The 18,915-nt window shown below is 34.1% G+C and overlaps 1 protein-coding gene across 2 annotated transcripts; it reads right to left on the bottom strand.

The window, feature by feature from the left end:
* Positions 1–2,228: 2,228 nt before the first annotated feature.
* On the bottom strand, positions 2,229–17,548 carry LOC125659257 (steroid 17-alpha-hydroxylase/17,20 lyase-like). 2 transcript variants are annotated; one of them, XM_056149625.1, is made up of 12 exons: positions 17,390–17,528; positions 17,049–17,191; positions 11,756–11,915; positions 9,444–9,521; positions 9,091–9,189; positions 7,557–7,650; positions 7,054–7,209; positions 5,910–6,121; positions 5,596–5,724; positions 4,153–4,257; positions 3,930–4,061; positions 2,229–3,284 (listed from the first exon to the last, which is right to left on the bottom strand). In XM_056149625.1, exons 3-12 carry the CDS (start codon positions 11,889–11,891, stop codon positions 2,926–2,928), a joined length of 1,500 nt encoding a protein of 499 aa, XP_056005600.1. In that variant the 5' UTR covers positions 11,892–11,915; positions 17,049–17,191; positions 17,390–17,528; the 3' UTR covers positions 2,229–2,925. The 2 variants fall into 2 exon arrangements, with proteins under 2 accessions (XP_056005600.1, XP_048746820.1); XM_048890863.2 differs by lacking the exon at positions 17,049–17,191 and having other exon boundaries at positions 17,390–17,548.
* Positions 17,549–18,915: the final 1,367 nt, after the last annotated feature.

Raw genomic sequence — 18,915 nt, 5'->3', positions numbered from 1 at the left:
TGACGCGGCATCCGGGATCGGTATCTCGTAAACATCAGTAAAATCCAATGCCACTAATCGCTGTCACTCTGCTGTATTGCGCAGGTTGACATGCACTAATCGCTGTCACTCTGCTGTATTGGGCAGGTTGACATGCACATCAAGAACTGATGAGTTGGACAGTAGTACACAGCTTGTCAGTATTTGTCATTGGATTATATTGAAGAAAATTTGGAAACGGAATAGAAATTTACCATTCACAATCACGTATTCTTTTAAAGTACACACACACACACACACACACACACACACACACACACACACACACACACACCTACACACACACACACACACACACACACACGCACACACACACACACACACATATATATATATATATATATATTTATATAATATTGCATATATAGTGGAAGACATTGGTTAACTTTCCTGAGAACATAGGAATGTTGAAAAGGCTACTAGAACATGAAAAATATCAATATCAATAACTTTTTTGTGCTAAGTATAATAGATAGAATTTGATTATAATGTTTTAGAGGCTTTACGCATCACCTTCGTCAGACGCATTAACCAAAGACTGGTTGGCATACTGTGGTCACATTTCGTAGGTATCCAGAATATCTGGTTATCATCAGAAAATTAATTGTTGTTCAATTTGGGTTTCCATCAATATTAGACACAAAATGATTTACCCTGGGTTATAGAAATTTAGAGAGCAAAATAAGCTAAAGAACAACTTTTGTTCTTGTGTGACAATGTGAATGTTGTATACGCAATCAGTAAGCAGTCCTGCAAGGAAGAAAAATATCACACAGCTCATGAGACGATTACTATCAAAACCTTTTACCTCATGGCTTTAGTATTCTTTTTAGGGCATATCTTACAATTATAACTTGAAAGAACAACACTTTAGCAAATCATCTATCTCGAATCAATTTTCTAGAAGCCTTTCAGAATACTGTGGTTCCTATGGACCTTTGTTCATTTGTCAGCTGTTTTTTTTTTTTTTTTTAAGGTATTCCATGTATAATGAAAGGATAATGAACAATTTTGAAGGATTTAGATCAACATAAAAGTTTATTGTTAAATAATGATGAAAGTGAAGCAGATGAAATTCACATGACTAGTAAACGATTAGAAGCTGACCTTTTTGCACTTAAGACTTTTTGGAAGAGTTATTTGCCCTTTGTAAAAATAAGAAAAATCTAATTTTCTAAAAATGTGTGCGGTCAATGATTAATTTTATTTCATATATTCATAAAAAGAAAGTGTATGTAACTTTCTACCAAAAGATTAGTATGAAAATATAATTTGTTTTTAAAATATTGTAATAAAACATGCTTTTCCCATATACTTCAATGTTAAATTCTGGGTGAAATAAATCAAGCAGTAAACAAAATTTTGAAAATTCCTATGGTGGATTATTTTAATTTGATGAACCCTTCAAAATGATACCATGATTACAAATATTCCACCATCCATTTATTAGATATGAAATATGGTCATTATACATTGAATACCTTAAAATTATTTTTGTTGGTATGTTTGTTTTGCGTCCCTTCGAGAAGTTAATTTTACTCATATTGAGACATCATACATGTATGCTTAGCGTTCAGGGTTCTTTAATGCGTTAACGCCTGCAGCGACACAGGAACACCGTTTTAAGATGATATATGGACATACGTTTTCTAAAATTGTAATTCACAAATAGATTGCACCATCATCTTTATGTTGAAAATACAATGTCCTGTAATTTCATGAATTTTCGTGGGCATAAGATTTCGTGGATATTTCAAATACTACAATTTCGTTGATACGTGATTTCGGCGTCTCTATATATGTCCTTTTTTAAAGATCATAACCTGTACTTTGTTGCAAACCTGATTTCATGGTCTGGTACAACCATAAAAACAAAGGGGATTGCTTTGTTTATTTCTTTGTTTCAAGTACCTTCGAGAATGTTTCACATCACCAGCTGTAGGTGAAGTACCACAAATTTAGACCTATGCTTATCGCTCAGGGCTGTAACAGTGTCAACGCCTGTTGTTTCTAACATCCATTAGACCCGTGATTCTCACTTCGTTTGGTGAACGAGCAATCACTACCTATGTAAAATAGGTTTGACGCGGCTATGGCACGAGCTGGGCTCGAACTCACTATCTTCCGATCAGGAAGCGAACGCTCTACCACTGAGCTACCTGGTATTCAATGAATTATGCTGAAACTACTGCATGAAGTAATCTTTTAATTGTGCGGCTACCAATATATAAAACGTGTAACAACTATTCATAACTGTATAATATAAATGCCTTGTGAAAAACAATACGTAACTATATATCAATGCACAAACAACAGAGATACAATAGCTGGTAAAAATAAAACAAGTGGCAGTAACTAAAGACATAGGAACGACATTTAAATATATATATATATATATATATATTCCCAAGACGTTCAACAGCAGAATAGGGATGTTCACAGCGGTCCAAATTCATTTTCCTATAAAGTGTATCTTATTTGGTTAAAAGTCTTCTAATTATTTTAAAGACGCATTAAGAAATGACACTAAATAAGGAAGTTAACCATATGAATTAGGGAGTGTAGGCTGACAGCACATGCATAAAGGCAGCATAAACTTTTTATGCATCAATTTATCAAAGCACACGTTAGCTTTAAACTCATAACAAGTGTACTCGCGATGTACAGTTCTAGCTATTTTAAAAAATACTCCGATATAAAATGATGTCATACAGTGCTGACAGTCAACACGGAGGTGATAAATACAGTAACTTACTCTGAAATATGTTTGGGAAATCTATGTCAAAGGTATTTCCCTGCTGCACTTAAAATACTAGTACATGTAGATCTGACATTATGTAATGGCTACGGATATATATGTACATCCCTAGTAACAAGAATACTGTTTCATTGTCCATTTCTCTCCTGTACAACGATTTTGTACTCTGAGGGAAGTTCTATACCATTTCCCCAAATATGGTGCTCAAGGTTTGGTTTGACACCTTCAGGGAGACGAATATCAAATCGCTTCAGAAGATTTGCACACATTAACAGAATTTCCGGTTTGGCTAACGTTTCTCCTAAACAGACCCGCCGGCCTGCTGAGAAAGGAAGCCAGCTATCGGGTCTTGCTGGTTTCATTTTGCCATTTTCATCTAGATATCGATGAGGGTCAAATTTCTCGGGGTCCTTCCAATACTTAGGGTCGTGGTGAAGCGCCCAATGGTTGATGATGACCATGGTGTCTTTGGGGATGTCATATCCACCTGTTTTGAATATTAATTAAAGGTACTCTGTATTTGTAATTCTTTATCTTGACTAAGCTCAAAGGACTAAGTATGATATTGCCCTATCTGGACCTCATAAAAAACCCAAACAAACGAAGAACAACAATAATGCTTTAAATAAGACCAACTTTTTAAATTTGTAAAACAGTTCATTTCCATACAGTTTCACACATTTTATGTAACTTGATATTAACAGTTTTTTTTTAGAACACAGCATCAGAAAGGAAGCAGTTTCTTAATTTTACTAAATTTGAGATAAAATACAGACTTTTGTGATTGTTTTTCTTTCAGAAAACATTAAGAGCAGTTTGGCATAAATGTATGGTACAAGTATGAATATGAATTTATCTAAGCCATACTTCACAGACAAAAAAAAAACTGCGTTGAAATAGCCATTTTATCTCAAAGTACCAAAAAGTGACAGTAAAACGTTACATTTTTTAATGCTATAATCCGGTTTAGTGCATTTTTATCAAATGGAAAATAAAAAATGAGTTTCACAGGAATGTCAAGTTTGGTTAGCAAATAGAGATCGACCTTATCTTATGGGTCCTTTACAGGTTTTTTTGCATTTCTTTATAATAATTCCTTGATAACCGGTAAATCCTATTTTAAAACACTTACCGATTTGTGAATCACAAATACTCATGTGCGCAATTCCAAGTCCCACAGCAGCCCCAAGCCTCATAGTTTCAAACATACAAGCTTCTAAGTAGGGCAGTTTGTTTCGGTGCTTCATCGACGGGTGCTCTGAACCTGTGATTGAATGCGGTATAAATGCAGATTTCATAAAGATCTCCAATGCAACAAATCTTAATTTCTGTATCAAGATATCAAAATGTCTTACCAACTTCTCGGTCAATTTCTTCATGGCATTTGGACTGGATTTCCGGAAAACTGGTCATGAAGTACATGAACCAGTCCATTGTGAATCTGGTTGTGTCTAATCCGGCTGTGAGAAAAGTCTCAAAATAAGATTATTTTGTAAATGATAGAACCCGAAAGCCTATCTCCTATAATTGTCCTAGATTATTTTGTAAATGATAGAACCCGAAAGCCTATCTCCTATAATTGTCGTAGAACTTAAAGTAAGTTAGTACATGCATACATCATATGAACAAGAGAAAGAATTTCAATAAACACATTTAATTAATAAATACTTTCTTTCGGTAATCTTCTAACCCCCAATGGTCCTCATGATCATTTGAACTACATATTCATCGTATAAGTGAAAATAATATGATATTTCAAAAAGAATGATAATATGGCCACCCCATTAGTTCAACATGGGTCCATCAATATTACAAATTTTCACTCACCTACCTGTAGTCCGGGCAGTGTTTTACATAGGTTATACTGATCACGGTTTTACATAGGTTATACTGATCACGGTTTTACATAGGTTATACTGATCACGGTTTTACATAGGTTATACTGATCACGGTTTTACATAGGTTATACTGATCACGGTTTTACATAGGTTATACTGATCACGGTTTTACATAGGTTATACTGATCACGGTTTTACATAGGTTATACTGATCACGGTTTTACATAGGTTATACTGATCACGGTTTTACATAGGTTATACTGATCACGGTTTTACATAGGTTATACTGATCACGGTTTTACATAGGTTATACTGATCACGGTTTTACATAGGTTATACTGATCACGGTTTTACATAGGTTATACTGATCACGGTTTTACATAGGTTATACTGATCACGGTTTTACATAGGTTATACTGATCACGGTTTTACATAGGTTATACTGATCACGGTTTTACATAGGTTATACTGATCACGGTTTTACATAGGTTATACTGATCACGGTTTTACATAGGTTATACTGATCACGGTTTTACATAGGTTATACTGATCACGGTTTTACATAGGTTATACTGATCACGGTTTTACATAGGTTATACTGATCACGGTTTTACATAGGTTATACTGATCACGGTTTTACATAGGTTATACTGATCACGGTTTTACATAGGTTATAATGATCACGGTTTTACATAGGTTATACTGATCACGGTTTTACATAGGTTATACTGATCACGGTTTTACATAGGTTATACTGATCACGGTTTTTAGTTATTTGCCGCAGTGTATCAAACAATGAAAGTTTCACTAGTACTAGGGTCACTAAAATTACAGTTTAATCTGTGAACTTGGCGATCTAATTGGAAACAAAATATCAATGAAATTCATTTGAACTATTTATCAAATGTAGCTAATGGATATTTCATCGATTCAACATACGACATAATGAGGGTTTCTCACCAAAGAAGATGTCCACCACGGTGTGAATTAAGTATATATCATCCAACTTCTCCAGGACAGCCTCGTCCCCCTCATTCTCTGCCTCCTGTCTGGCGATCAACATACTGTCGATAAAATCCCTATTTACACCTGAAGACAAGAATATTTTTCAAAACATTACAAAATTCTTTGAATGGTGCATTATTGAAGGAGTGATTCGTCTGCCACATTCAGATATACGAAGCTTGAAATGGAGCTTTTAGAAGCAAGATCAAACTTTTGCGGCTTCATAATTCAAAAAGCAAACATTTCAAAAAGTTAGAAGTTCATTTAACCTGGGTCGAATGTATCCACGTGTTGTTTGAATTTTCCCCGAGTGTAATCAATGATTTGGTCCATCTTCTTGACAAATGCTTGCCAATTATGAGAAGGGTAGATGGTGTCCATATATGGGATTATATCCTCCAGGAATCCTTTGGCGACATGATCATTCAACTCTTCGTCTAGTTGTAGGATTGTTTTCACCTCTTGATCATCAACACACCGTCTGTTTACAAGTTTACATTAGTCATCAACACACCGTCTGTTTACAAGTTTACATTAGTCATCATCACACCGTCTATTTACAAGTTTACATTAGTCATCAACACACCGTCTGTTTACAAGTTTACATGCGTCATCAACACACCGTCTGTTTACAAGTTTACATTAGTCATCAACATACCGCCTGTTTACAATTGAACATTAGTCACCAACAGATCGTTTACATTAGTCATCAACAGGCCGCCTGTTTACAATTTTACATTAGTCATCATCACATCGTCTGTTTACAAGTGTACATTAGTCATCAACACACCGTCTGTTTACAAGTTTACATTAGTCATCAACACACCATCTGTTTACAAGTTTACATTAGTCATCATCACACCGTCTGTTTACAAGTTTACATTAGTCATCAACACACCCTCTGTTTACAAGTTTACATGCGTCATCAACACACCATCTGTTTACAAGTTTACATTAGTCATCAACACACCGTCTGTTTACAAGTTTACATGCGTCATCAACACACCATCTGTTTACAAGTTTACATTAGTCATCAACATACCACCTGTTTACAACTGAACATTAGTCACCAACAGATCATTTATATTAGTCATCAACAGGCCGCCTGTTTACAATTTTACATTAGTCATCAACACACCGTCTGTTTACAAGTTTACATTAGTCATCAACACACCGTCTGTTTACAAGTTTACATTAGTCATCAACACACCCTCTGTTTACAAGTATACATTAGTCATCAATACACCGTCTGTTTACAAGTTTACATTAGTCATCAACACACCGTCTGTTTACAAGTTTACATTAGTCATTGTGATGTTATAGATAAGAAGATAAAATGGATTATAATAATAGATAACGATTAAATGTATGTACTAAACTTTGAAAAATTAGGCAGATCTAGTAAAGACTTACTTTTCTCCAAAACAGATGGTGTATATTTGATGGAAAACCATCAGATTAGAATAGTACTTGAAGGAGAATGGCTCCTTCTCTTGTGCCATTTTATCCAGGAATTTATTCATGTTGTCTTGTATCATTTGTTCAAGTAGATCCCCTTGTAAATAGTGTCTGAAATACAATATATAATTAAATTCAAGATGCTATTCTGAATTTGAATTACCATTTATTGCAAAAACAGTTTCACAGAGCCTGTTTCACAAAACAAAATTGTACGGCTAAGATAAAAAATGTAGAAACACTGTGAATTCTGTAGAGTTCATTAATCGCAGGTTTTAAAATGAGAATCACAACCACGGCTGATGGAACAACTTGCAACACCTTTATAAGGCATGGATGACAAGGAAAAATACATTTTTCATCACGGTCGTACCGCTTTTTGTGAAAACTGGTTACTTAAACATAGTTTGACAATGTCTCTATCTTCTATTTCTTTATATTGAGGTTAGAATACTCACCTAAGAGCTTTTCCTGCTATTCGTCTGTGAAATTTCCATGTTGGTGAGTAATTACTCATTGCTATGTCCTTGCCTCCACCAGAAAATGCATCACCTAAATTACAATTTCCAGAAGTGATTTTCATTGCCCGAAATTGTGTGTGTCAGTAAAGAGGGTGTTGCACCGAAGCGAGAATTTTCCCTTAGCGGAGCTCCGTGCCAGCACTCGTGACGTAGAACTGACCTTCATCCATATTTATACTCTTATTGCGTATTTGCCATTTAAATACCCGTAGGATTCCCCAGTACTAAAGGCAAGCCTAATACATTTTATGTTGCAAATACATTATACATGTAGTCAAAACATTATTTTTGAAATCGTGAAAATTGAATTGTCTTCTTCTGAGTATCAGATACAATGTATACGGTTACATGTTACGAGTGTATCGGTTATATAATATTCTATACTACTACAGTCTAAAAGCTCGTATGTATTATTTTCTACAACCAGTAGTTAGCAACTGTACATAACTCTGACCACAATACAAAATATGAGAAGTTTAATACGTATTAATAAAGTTCAACATAATTGAAACTACATGCATCTGAAAACATTGATTCACCATAATAGCAATTTGTTACTGGAATACATATCATCTTATCCACTTAAACTGTTTAACGGTTATTTACCTTGTTTGGCCTTAAAGTTTTTCTTTCAAAGCTTTGCAAAGTTCACAACGTTTTTCGTTAATAGGCACCATGCCTTTGTCAACGCTTTCACTCAGAAAAACATACAACCTTGACTATCAAAACACAGGTATTGCATGAGGTTTGTTGCGAGTCCTATTTACAAAATAAACAGTGTCCAGTTTGGAAGCTTATTTCAGACTCAGCACATTGTAATAAAGAGATATTTGACAAGAAACGTTTATAAAAACTAGAAGTGTGTTTCAATTAAGAAAAAAAATCTAAATGGAAAACGTAATATGAAAAAAAGTGTTCGTGAGGGATTCGAACCCGGTCGTTTTAAAAAAGAAATCAAAGTCGAGGACCTTACCCACTGAACCACGCAGTGGACCATAATTTACTTAGGAAAATTAACGTAAAGGTGAAGTTGAAAGTAATATCGGTGAAGTCGTTTCGATTTTTTGAAATTTACAAAAAAATGTCCTTGTGAAACAAAATTTCAAAGCGACAGTTTTTTTAGTGAAAAACTTGAAGAACATGTTTATGCTAATTTTATTTTGTTTCACGGAGGCAGTTTTTCTGAAATTCGGGGATACCCCTCCATTTTAACGCTAAAAATCATATAAATCGCTTATTGCTTGATTTAAACTCGAATTATTTTGGCTAATTTTTGTCAATACACGTCTTTTAAACTCATTTTCACAAATATTTGAATCAAGACATAAGTTCAAATTGGTTTTATCATAAATTTGAATAACTTGATTTTATCGATCTTTCATGCAACACCTCTAGGGAAATTAACATGAGACATGCAACACCTTCTTTAGATAATTAAGGATAAGTTATGGAATTTCATTTACTAAATTACCCGATTTCATTTTTGGTCTTCCAGCAAAATCTGTCTTCTTCTTTATCAGTGCCTCTAATGCGACTTGGATATCATTAAGGACAATCACCATGACGGGACCTGTAATGCGGGTGTAAACATTTTGATCAGTAGAAGTCCAATTGTATAAAATTTGATTTAAAAAATTGAAGATTTAAATTACTGTAATTTGAATCCACGCAAGGGTGAGTAGATTGTTCACGACTATGTTACTGGTATTTCTAATTCCTTCTTTTATACAACCTGACTGAAATATGAATCTCTGTATTGTAAAATGCACATTATCAACTTACTAAGCCATTTGATAGGGCTGAAGAAATAGAAAATACACTTACCAAATGACAGTCGGACCACCGGACCATAGTCCTTTGAAATCTCATAGACTTTCCTGTGTAGATCAGCTGCAGTGTACACTAAAAAAATTTATTTAATGAATTCTGTTGCTTTTATAGATTTCAAGCAGACATTTGACACTATTTGGAGAAATGGCCTACGGACCAAAATTTTGAAATGGGGAATAGATGGAAAATGTTTTAGATTTATCAAAAATATGTACAGTGGTATTAATTCAAAGATACAAATTCGTGACCACGTATCAGAATTTTTCATGTGCAACGTTGGTTTAAGACAAGGGGAAAATTTATCACCACGTCTATCTTAATTGTTTATTATTGACTTGAACGATTACTTGTAATACGAAGAAATCAAATTGATAGATTTACATGTCTTAATACGCAAGTGCGAGACGACATGTTTGTTAGAACTTTGTATTCTTTTTTATGCTGATGATATTATTTGAATGTCCGAAACTGCGTCTGGTTTACAACGCTCACCAAATATTTTTTGTCGAATGTTGCAGTTTATGGAAATTCACTGTGAACATAGCGAAAACAAAGGTATTGATATTTTCAAAAGGTCCTATGACTAAACGTAAGTTTTTGTACAATGGTATTGCTGTTGTAAATGTGAAATATTTTGCTATTTGGGTATATCTCTATCAAGAAGTAAAAAGAGTACCACAAACGGTACAATATACGCCCGTCGGACAGTGAAATTCAACCTGGAAGCATATTGTGCATGGCCCCTCATTTGAACAAACTTAAAAGCCCTTTATCCAAGGATGCTTTCAGCCAAGTTTGGTTATAATTGGCCCAGTGGTTCTGGAGAACAAGTCGAAAATATAAAAAGTTTACAGACGGACAACAGGCGATCAGAAAAGCTCACGTGAGCTCTCAGCTCAGGTGAGCTTAAAAAAAAGCCCGAAAATTGTTTGACCTAATTTTAGCCCAAAAGTAGGTCATGGATGGCCCAATCCAGCTGAAATGCAAACTAAACTTGTATTCTTTTGAGAGGAAGTCTGTGACTAAATTTCACGGCAATATACATGTATGTATTCGTAATGGAAACAAGCCCAGAAAACTGTTTGGCCTATTTTTAGCTCAAAAGTAGGTCAAGGATGGCCCAATCCAGATGAAATGCAAACTGAACTTGTATTCCTCTGAAAAGAAGCTTATGTATAAATTTCAGTGCAATATCTGTATCTGTAACGAAAAAAAGTTCGGAAAACTGTTTGACCTAGTTATAGTCCTAAAGTAGGTCAAGGAAGGACCAATCCAGCTGAAATGCAAACTAACTCTTACAATTATTGAGGGAGATATTGTGACAAAATTTCAAAGTTCTACATGCATCTGTTACGGAAAAAAGTCCGGAAAACATTACCTCAGACGGACGACCAGCCAGACAGACGCCATAACATAATAATGACGGGCGTATAAAAGTAAAACCTTTCTAACATCCTTACCAATCTAATGGATTATTTCTATGGCAAAGTGAAGTGTTCTAATAAAAAATAAGTCACCTTTTTGAAAACGTTTTTATCTTTAAACTCTTTATTTAAAGTATCACTCATTCATTTCACTCTGAATATTATTCAAATTTACCAACATTCTAAGAAAATTGCTATAAAGATAAATGACAATTTTGCATTGGTTAAATGTTGCTAAGCTATCAATAGAAAGGTTATCTTTATTTAAAACTTACTTCTAACAAAAGAAAAAATATTATACTCGCATGAAATGCATGGATATCATAAACTGACATGACAACATCATCTGATTAATATTAGACTGGTAAATCCGCTCCTCTACTATATGTCTTGGCCATATTCAGAAAGCGACAAAAAAGGCTTATTGTTTTGAAACTGAGCTAAACACCAATATAGGAAATAGTGAGGTCAAGGTCACAGGGAAGGTCAAGGTTATAAAATAATGCTACAGTTTAATAGCTCTCATTAATATATACATGTATCAGTGTAAGAGTTTTCACAAAATTATTGTCAATAGTTGCTTTGAAACTTAGCTAAACACCAAATATGGAAAAGTGAGGTCACGGTCAAAAGAAAAGTCAAGGTCAAAAATATTGATGCATTTGAATAGATGATATACCAATATGTATTATCATGTAGGGTTTGAAGAAAACGTCTTGAATAGTTTCTTTGAAACTAAACTAAACACAGAGCTAAACGCATAGTGTTAACAGGAATACAAACGGAAGGGCGGAAGACGGACATGACAAACACTATATGCCCCAGCCATATTCATAGCGGGGCATAAAAACTGATATATATTTTGATGAATTGTAAAGTTACCGTTATAATGTCCAATAAGTGGTATACACCATGGTCCCGGAGGCAGACGATACCGCATCCGTTTGATGACGTAATACACCAGAAGACCAATAACCAATCCCACAAAAATAGTTTGTGTGTTCATAGACAGGATCATCCTTAAGTTTTATCCTTTCTTTTTCTGAATTCAAACATATGATACAATCAGATAACTGGAAATTAAAAACAGAGATTCATATATATATAAACATGGAGGTGTTTGTATACATACTAGTAATCAATGTTTTCACAAATTGCTCATAACCTCGCTGTTCTTGAAAAAATATATATGTTATGATTCTAGAACCGTACTGAGGCCCCACTCTGATTCCTGGAAGTCATGATTTCAACAAACCTACATAGTATATTATTACAGCTGTACATGTAGATGAGCTTTAAATTATGCCACCTTCCATTAAAGTTAAACACAAACGCCAGCTTTATATGAACCCTAACACGAACCCGATACACCAGAAACAATGTAAAACATCACAGGGCTTTATTCCAAGCAAAACATCACAGGGCTTTATTCCAAGCAAAACATCACAGGGCTTTATTCCAAGCAAAACATCACAGGGCTTTATTCCAAGCAAAACATCACAGGGCTTTATTCCAAGCAAAACATCACAGGGCTTTATTCCAAGCAAAACATCACAGGGCTTTATTCCAAGCAAAACAGCATAGCTTTTGACGTACGTCACGTACTCACAAGAAAATTGCTCATTTTCGATCGTTTTTCAAAAAGTCCAGACAATCACGCTGAAATGTGGTCACACACGCACAATGCATGACAGTGCACTATCCAGTTCTTGTGTTATCATGCTAGAACAAAAGTTAGCTTATTCAGTCATTTTGAATATTTTACTCCCTTTTTTAGGGCCGTATATAGACACAATTGTGCCCTGTTCTTTAATAAATAATTAAAAGTCTTAGTTATTTTTGTAAAAATAGAACAAAAAGCGAGTAGTATCAAAGGAGTATAGCGCACTTGGTATGCAATTTCGCCTACATAAATACTTTTTTCTTGAATATCATTTTTTACAAATATTCTGCTATACAATGTCAGTTTATACCTCTGTTTACCCAAATTACTTAATAAAGATATCTATATGTTGATATTATCTTTATTTGATGAGCATAAACATCACTGTGATCATATAGAGTATATAGTAGATGTAACGTAATGGGCCTAAAAAATTGCAAACTGTTGCAAAAGGCCACCCTAAACCAGAAATAAAACAATGAAATTGTTTTACTTGAGTATGACTGTACACAAGTCCATTTGAGGAAATTTGGTTTAAGGTGGCCCTCTTGTTGAAAATGGATAAAATATGAAAATCTATTTTTTTTTTTTTTTTTTTTTTTTGCTTTTCATTTTTTGGGTCGTTTTCTTGAGGGGGGGGGGGGTGTGTTATAAATGTTACATATATATTATAACAAATATTAATCATTTTCATCATAACTTCCATATTTGCAAGTTACGACTTAAAGTAAAGGAATTAATTTCGAGATCACTGTAGTTCCGTTTGTTTACACTAACATGTTCCTGTGTGCACAGGATTTTCAAACGTAATGTGGCTGACGAAAAGCTAAACAAATACTACAAGAAAAAGGGCACAAATGCACAGCATGTAATAAGTAAAAATAGGTCAAGGGAGGAAAAGAACTGTTATACAGTTTGACTTCTCAAGAGTAAATATAAAAACTCATGTAACAACTGTCATATGATATTTAGGCAAAACTAAACACTCGAATTATCAACCAAAGGCAAATATACTGATGAAATATATTAAAGACCCCAAAAAACACACCGTACGGTTGCTCCACGGATCACTGAATGTGGAGGTGTTGCAGTCATGGAAGAAAAAGACAGTGAGTTAAGTAATGCCATATGTAAAAGGGTTGTTGTGTAATATGAATGCACCTATGAAAATATTGTACTGTTCATCATTCCAAATAGGAAAATGGTTTATTGATTAAAGAATGACTCATATAAATGTCAGTAATGATAAACTGCGGCAGTTATTTATCTTGGTTAACGAAACATCAAAAACGTTGGCCTTATATTTAAATATAACACGCCAACCTATTATTGGAAACCGTTGTTTTCCATTTAGATTTCTGAGTCGGCCTTTTCGTCAGCAAATGCGCTATACCTCTTTAACACTTATGAGCACTGGCAATTATATCGCTTGGGTTCGAATTTACTATTTAAGAGTAAAGTTATAGAACTCTAGATATAGGGTACCCAAGTTAACCGATGTAATAAACCAAACGGTATTAAATTCTACTCTGTATTTTAATATATTCATACATAATTAATCTACATTACTGCCAAAGTTCACCCCGAAATTCCATATGCTTCTCAGGATATGCAGAGATGCCTAGTATTTTTTGGTCGACCTTTAGCTGGGCCCTGGCACTATACGACTAAACACTATATCACTAAACAGAATGTTAAACAGCTAAAAAAAATACTAGGCATTTTTCCGAATTCATTTCTGCAAATCTTGAGAAGTATACGGAATTTCGGGGTGAACTTTGGTAGTAAGGTAGGTTGATTATGTATGAATATATTAGAATACAGAGTAAAATTTTATACCATTTCGTTTATTGTTTTTACATCGGCTAACTTGGGTACCCTATATTTAGAGTTCCACAGTGTATATCTTTACTCTTTAGAAGTAAATTCGAACCCTAGCGATATAATTGCCTGTGCTTATGAGCAAAGACGAAAAGACGAATACTTTTCGTATATTTTTTTTAAAAGAAAAGAAACATTTCATATTATTCGTATATTTTTTAAAGAAAAGATGCATTTCATATTATCATCGTTGATACTTCAGATAAAAAAGATAGCTGTATACCCGTAGCTTTCTGGAAAAACATATTGGGGCATATATCAGATCTGATCTGTCTCAATATTTTCTCAGAGAGCTACAGTTCTGCAGCTAATAAAAAGAAACTTATTTTAAGACTTTTCAATACGGAGTTTATCAACGTAAAATTTTACAAATGTATAAGCTGTCCATGAAAGTACTGGACTTTCTTTTGTTTTTAGAATTGATCACTTATATATGTACCGGTAGAGACGCCACCATTTTTAGGTGAAGTGTTTTAAAGAGTTTGACAATACATTACGTCATACATGTGCTCTTGTTTATTTTTCATTGATTAGATAATCCTCAAAATTGGCTTTAATAATCACATCATCCATAATTTATTTTACAGTCATGAATGTGGGTTAAACTTGACTCAATCCAATAACAAATAAGTTTTCCTGTCTCCACTAGAATCTTCCTTGGATTCTTATGTCAACTGATTCAGTGTAGTCCTCTGATTTGATTCATCAGCACAAGTGATTTACAAGGTATAATACAAACAAAACATGGCATGAAAACATGATGAAAAATAACTTGTAACGGTTAGAGAAGATCTGATTTTAATTAGATTGACCATAGTTTAAGATTTTGTCAAAATAAAGATTTCGGTTCTATTGAATTATAGAGCATTATATAGAAAACATTTTTGTACGGAAAGACAATAAAGTAATTATGCTTCATTCAGAGCCTCTGTGTAGGTTTACTAACACTTATTAGAATATTGATAACAAAAGTTTATAAACTTTTATTTTTTCTGCCATTGAAATAGTAAATCACAGCTTTGCAACAATTAACAAAATTCGACACCAAAATGGCTGCAACAATGAAGTATTGCTTAACTAATCTTGTCTTATTTTAGTATGAAGAATAAACAATGTAGTATTGCTTAACTAATCGTGTCTTATTTTAGTATGAAGAATAAACTTGCCAAGATTGTACGTCTCTTTCATCATGTTTTAGATTTGAATGGATAAAGCATCCCAATCATACCTAAAATAAATCTTATAAGTGTATCTTTAAGGTATTCAATGTGTAATGACCATATTTCATATCTAATAAATGGATGGTGGAATATTTGTAATCATGGTATCATTTTGAAGGGTTCATCAAATAAAAATAACCCACGGTAGGAATTTTCTAAATTTTGTTTACTGCTTGATATATTTCACCTAGAATTTAACATTGAAGTATATGGGAAAAGCATCTTTTATTACAATATTTTAAAAACAAATTATATATTCATACTAATCTCTTGGTAGAAAGTTACATACACTTTCTTTTTATGAAAATATGAAATAAAATTAATCATTGACCACACACATTTTTAGAAAATTAGATTTTTCTTATTTTTACAAAGGGCAGACAACTCTTCCAAAAAGTCTTAAGTGCAAAAAGGTCAGCTTCTAATCATTTACCAGTCATGTGAATTTCATCCGCTTCACTTCCATCATTATTTAACAATAAAGTTTTATGTTGATCTAAATCCTTCAAAATTGTTCATTATCCTTTCATTATACATGGAATACCTTAATAAAAACTTGACAGACGGGCGGAGGTCCCGTATCACGTTAGAAGTAGTCACAATCTAATTAAAATCAGACTACTTAGATCCGCGCCGTATACTCTGCGTAAGAGTATACGGCGCGGATCTAAGTAGTCTGATTTTAATTAGATTGTAAAGAACCCTTACCTCTCCGGCGCCATGCGTAGGTAGAATTCGTAGTGCTTTACACAAAGCTGGTGACGTCTCTATAAGAGAGAGAGAGAGAGAGAGAGAGAGAGAGAGAGAGAGATTTCACCCCTCTGTGCACTTTGTTTTTCTGCTCCCCCCACCCCAAATTACACATCTGTACTCATTGGAAAGGGCTATGTCAGGAGCTTTTATTAGGGAGATTGAGGGGCCAACCCCCTTCCCAACTTAATATCTGTTCTCATTGGAAGGGGCTATGTCAGGAGTTTATATTTAGGGGAAGTGAAGTCCCCTCCAAAGTTTGGTAGAAAACATCATTAGTTTTTATGCGCGTCCAGTTGTAAAATACTAAGCGTTAGTCTCGAATATAGATTGGACCCCCTGGTACCTCTCGGAAAAATTCTGGATCCTCTCTGCACGAACTTGCCCTAACTGCATCTAAATGTACATACAGGTTTTTATTTTAAATCTAAGGTTGAAAGTTTTTATTATGAATTAAATGCAGCGAAGCATCACAGGGTGCTTTCCTGGCATCACGCTGGTAAATGAAAATAATGTAGAAATTCGAAATACTCGTATGATTAGGGTTTGTTGTATGCTTTTTTGTTCCAAGCATTAGTATATTTAGAAATAACACATAATACTCAATGTATTTCGAAATAGCTTACACTTCGACAATAAGATATATTAAGTCAATACATACCACTGGTCGTTGTTACACTTAAATGTATACAAACAAACGAATATTCAGGTCAGGTCAGGTCAGGTGAAAAATGTAAACAAGCCGGCCAACAATCTAGAACACTCCGAGAGATGAAAATCTAGTACTCTGACCCAGAACGTATTCTATTGATCAAGAGAATAAAGAAAAAACCCACCAAGTTTAACAACTTAACGAGTTCTTTTTTCCTTATACAAGGGATACAATGTGCAAGAAATATATAAAAATTGACTATTATATATACATACTTAAATTATCATATAGTCATAAATTATGATTACCTATAATATTTATTAAACTTACACGAATGAACAAATACATACACTGAATCAAGTTATGTAGCTCCTCATCTCTAGCTAGTGACACACATCAGAGATTGTGGGCGCTGCTCCCTCAGATTTGTAAGATATTATAATTCATGTACGTCTGTTGTAACGGACATCTACAGCAGCAGAAAATGGCGTGTCAATAAATTGTTGTTTTTTTTATTGAAAATTCCTCCATGAACATGGGCGAATCCAAGATGCTGTAGTTTACAAGATTCTCTAGTTTAGAGGGCGTGGAAAATTCTGAAAGACAAGGGATAGGGGCCGACCATCTTTAAGCCCGCAGTGGGTCCAGAGCGAAGCCCAGGTGGGACTTACGGAATGAAATCTTCTAAAGCTTTCATGTTTATGGAGGGCAAAATTAACATAAACTCAAATTGAAGATATATGTATCTTTAATTATTTGAAGATATGATCAATTCAATTTTGGGCGCAATTAAATTGAATGAATGCGCGCATCAATTCAATTGATGAGAGCAATAACTGCTTTGATGCGCGAATTAATTCAGTTGGTGAGAGAAATACTTGATAAGAGCATCAATGTGGTGCAATTTTATATTGGATTTAGGTTTGATGATTTTTTAAAAATTCAATTGAAGAATTTTTCACTCATATGGAGACGCCATGATATCTTTAATTATTCACAACAATTTTGTATAAGGAATTAATGTGCGCATTAATTCTTTTAAAGGAGCAATAATTCAATAAAAGAGATCATTAATTCAATTGTGAATATGTTGAATTGAATATAATTAGATCGTTGCTCTTTCTAAAAGTATTATTGATTTTATGATCTCATTAATTCAGTTGAAGAGACCAATAATTCGATTATTGTGTGCATTAATTGAATTGATGCACACTTCAATTCAGTGGAAGGATCAATAATTCAATTATTGCGCGCATCAGTTGAATCATTGCTCTCTTCAATTGAATTGTAGCGCGCAACAATTCAATTTTTGATGTAATCAATTCAAGAGAACAGCAACAAATATATAGCGTGCATCAATTTGAAAAGATCTTTAAATGAATTGATGATACGAGGGCAAGTCAATAAGTAATCGCCTAACTTATTTCCGGTTGAGATCCACCTCTTCTTTTTCGATGTAATTGCACTCTAGTGTGATGTACTTAGATCAACGGTGTTCAAGTGCCATCAGCCCAGAACTGAACAAGAGGCCCAAGGGCCACATCGCTCACCTGATTTACCTTGGCCCATATCTGAAGATTTTCCCTATATATTTCTAGGTAAAACCTTGATCCCTTATTGTGGCGCCAATCTACCCCCCGGGGCCATGATTTGAACAAACTTGAATCTGCACTATGTCAGGAAGCTTTCATATAAATTTCAGCTCTTCTGGCTCATTGGTTCTTGAGAAGATTTAAAAAAAAAAGTTCTATATACATGTATTTCTATGTAAAACTTTGATTCCCTATTGTGGCCCCAACCTACCCCTGGGGGCCATGATTTCAACAAACTTGAATCTGCACTATGTCAGAAAGTTTCAGTTCCTCTGGCCCAGTGG

Source organism: Ostrea edulis, chromosome 9, assembly GCF_947568905.1.
Source record: "Ostrea edulis chromosome 9, xbOstEdul1.1, whole genome shotgun sequence".
Lineage (NCBI taxonomy): Eukaryota > Metazoa > Mollusca > Bivalvia > Ostreida > Ostreidae > Ostrea > Ostrea edulis.
This window is presented reverse-complemented; position numbering and strand designations above follow the sequence as displayed.

Coding starts and splice junctions, on each gene's coding strand:
- LOC125659257 (XM_048890863.2), bottom strand. CDS start 11,891: ATGATCCTGTCTATGAACACACAAACTATTTTTGTGGGATTGGTTATT. Junction 6,122..7,053: donor ACCATCTGTTTTGGAGAAAA/GTAAGTCTTTAC, acceptor ACTTGTAAACAG/ACGGTGTGTTGATGATCAAG. Junction 5,725..5,909: donor CGTGGATACATTCGACCCAG/GTTAAATGAACT, acceptor TCTTGTCTTCAG/GTGTAAATAGGGATTTTATC.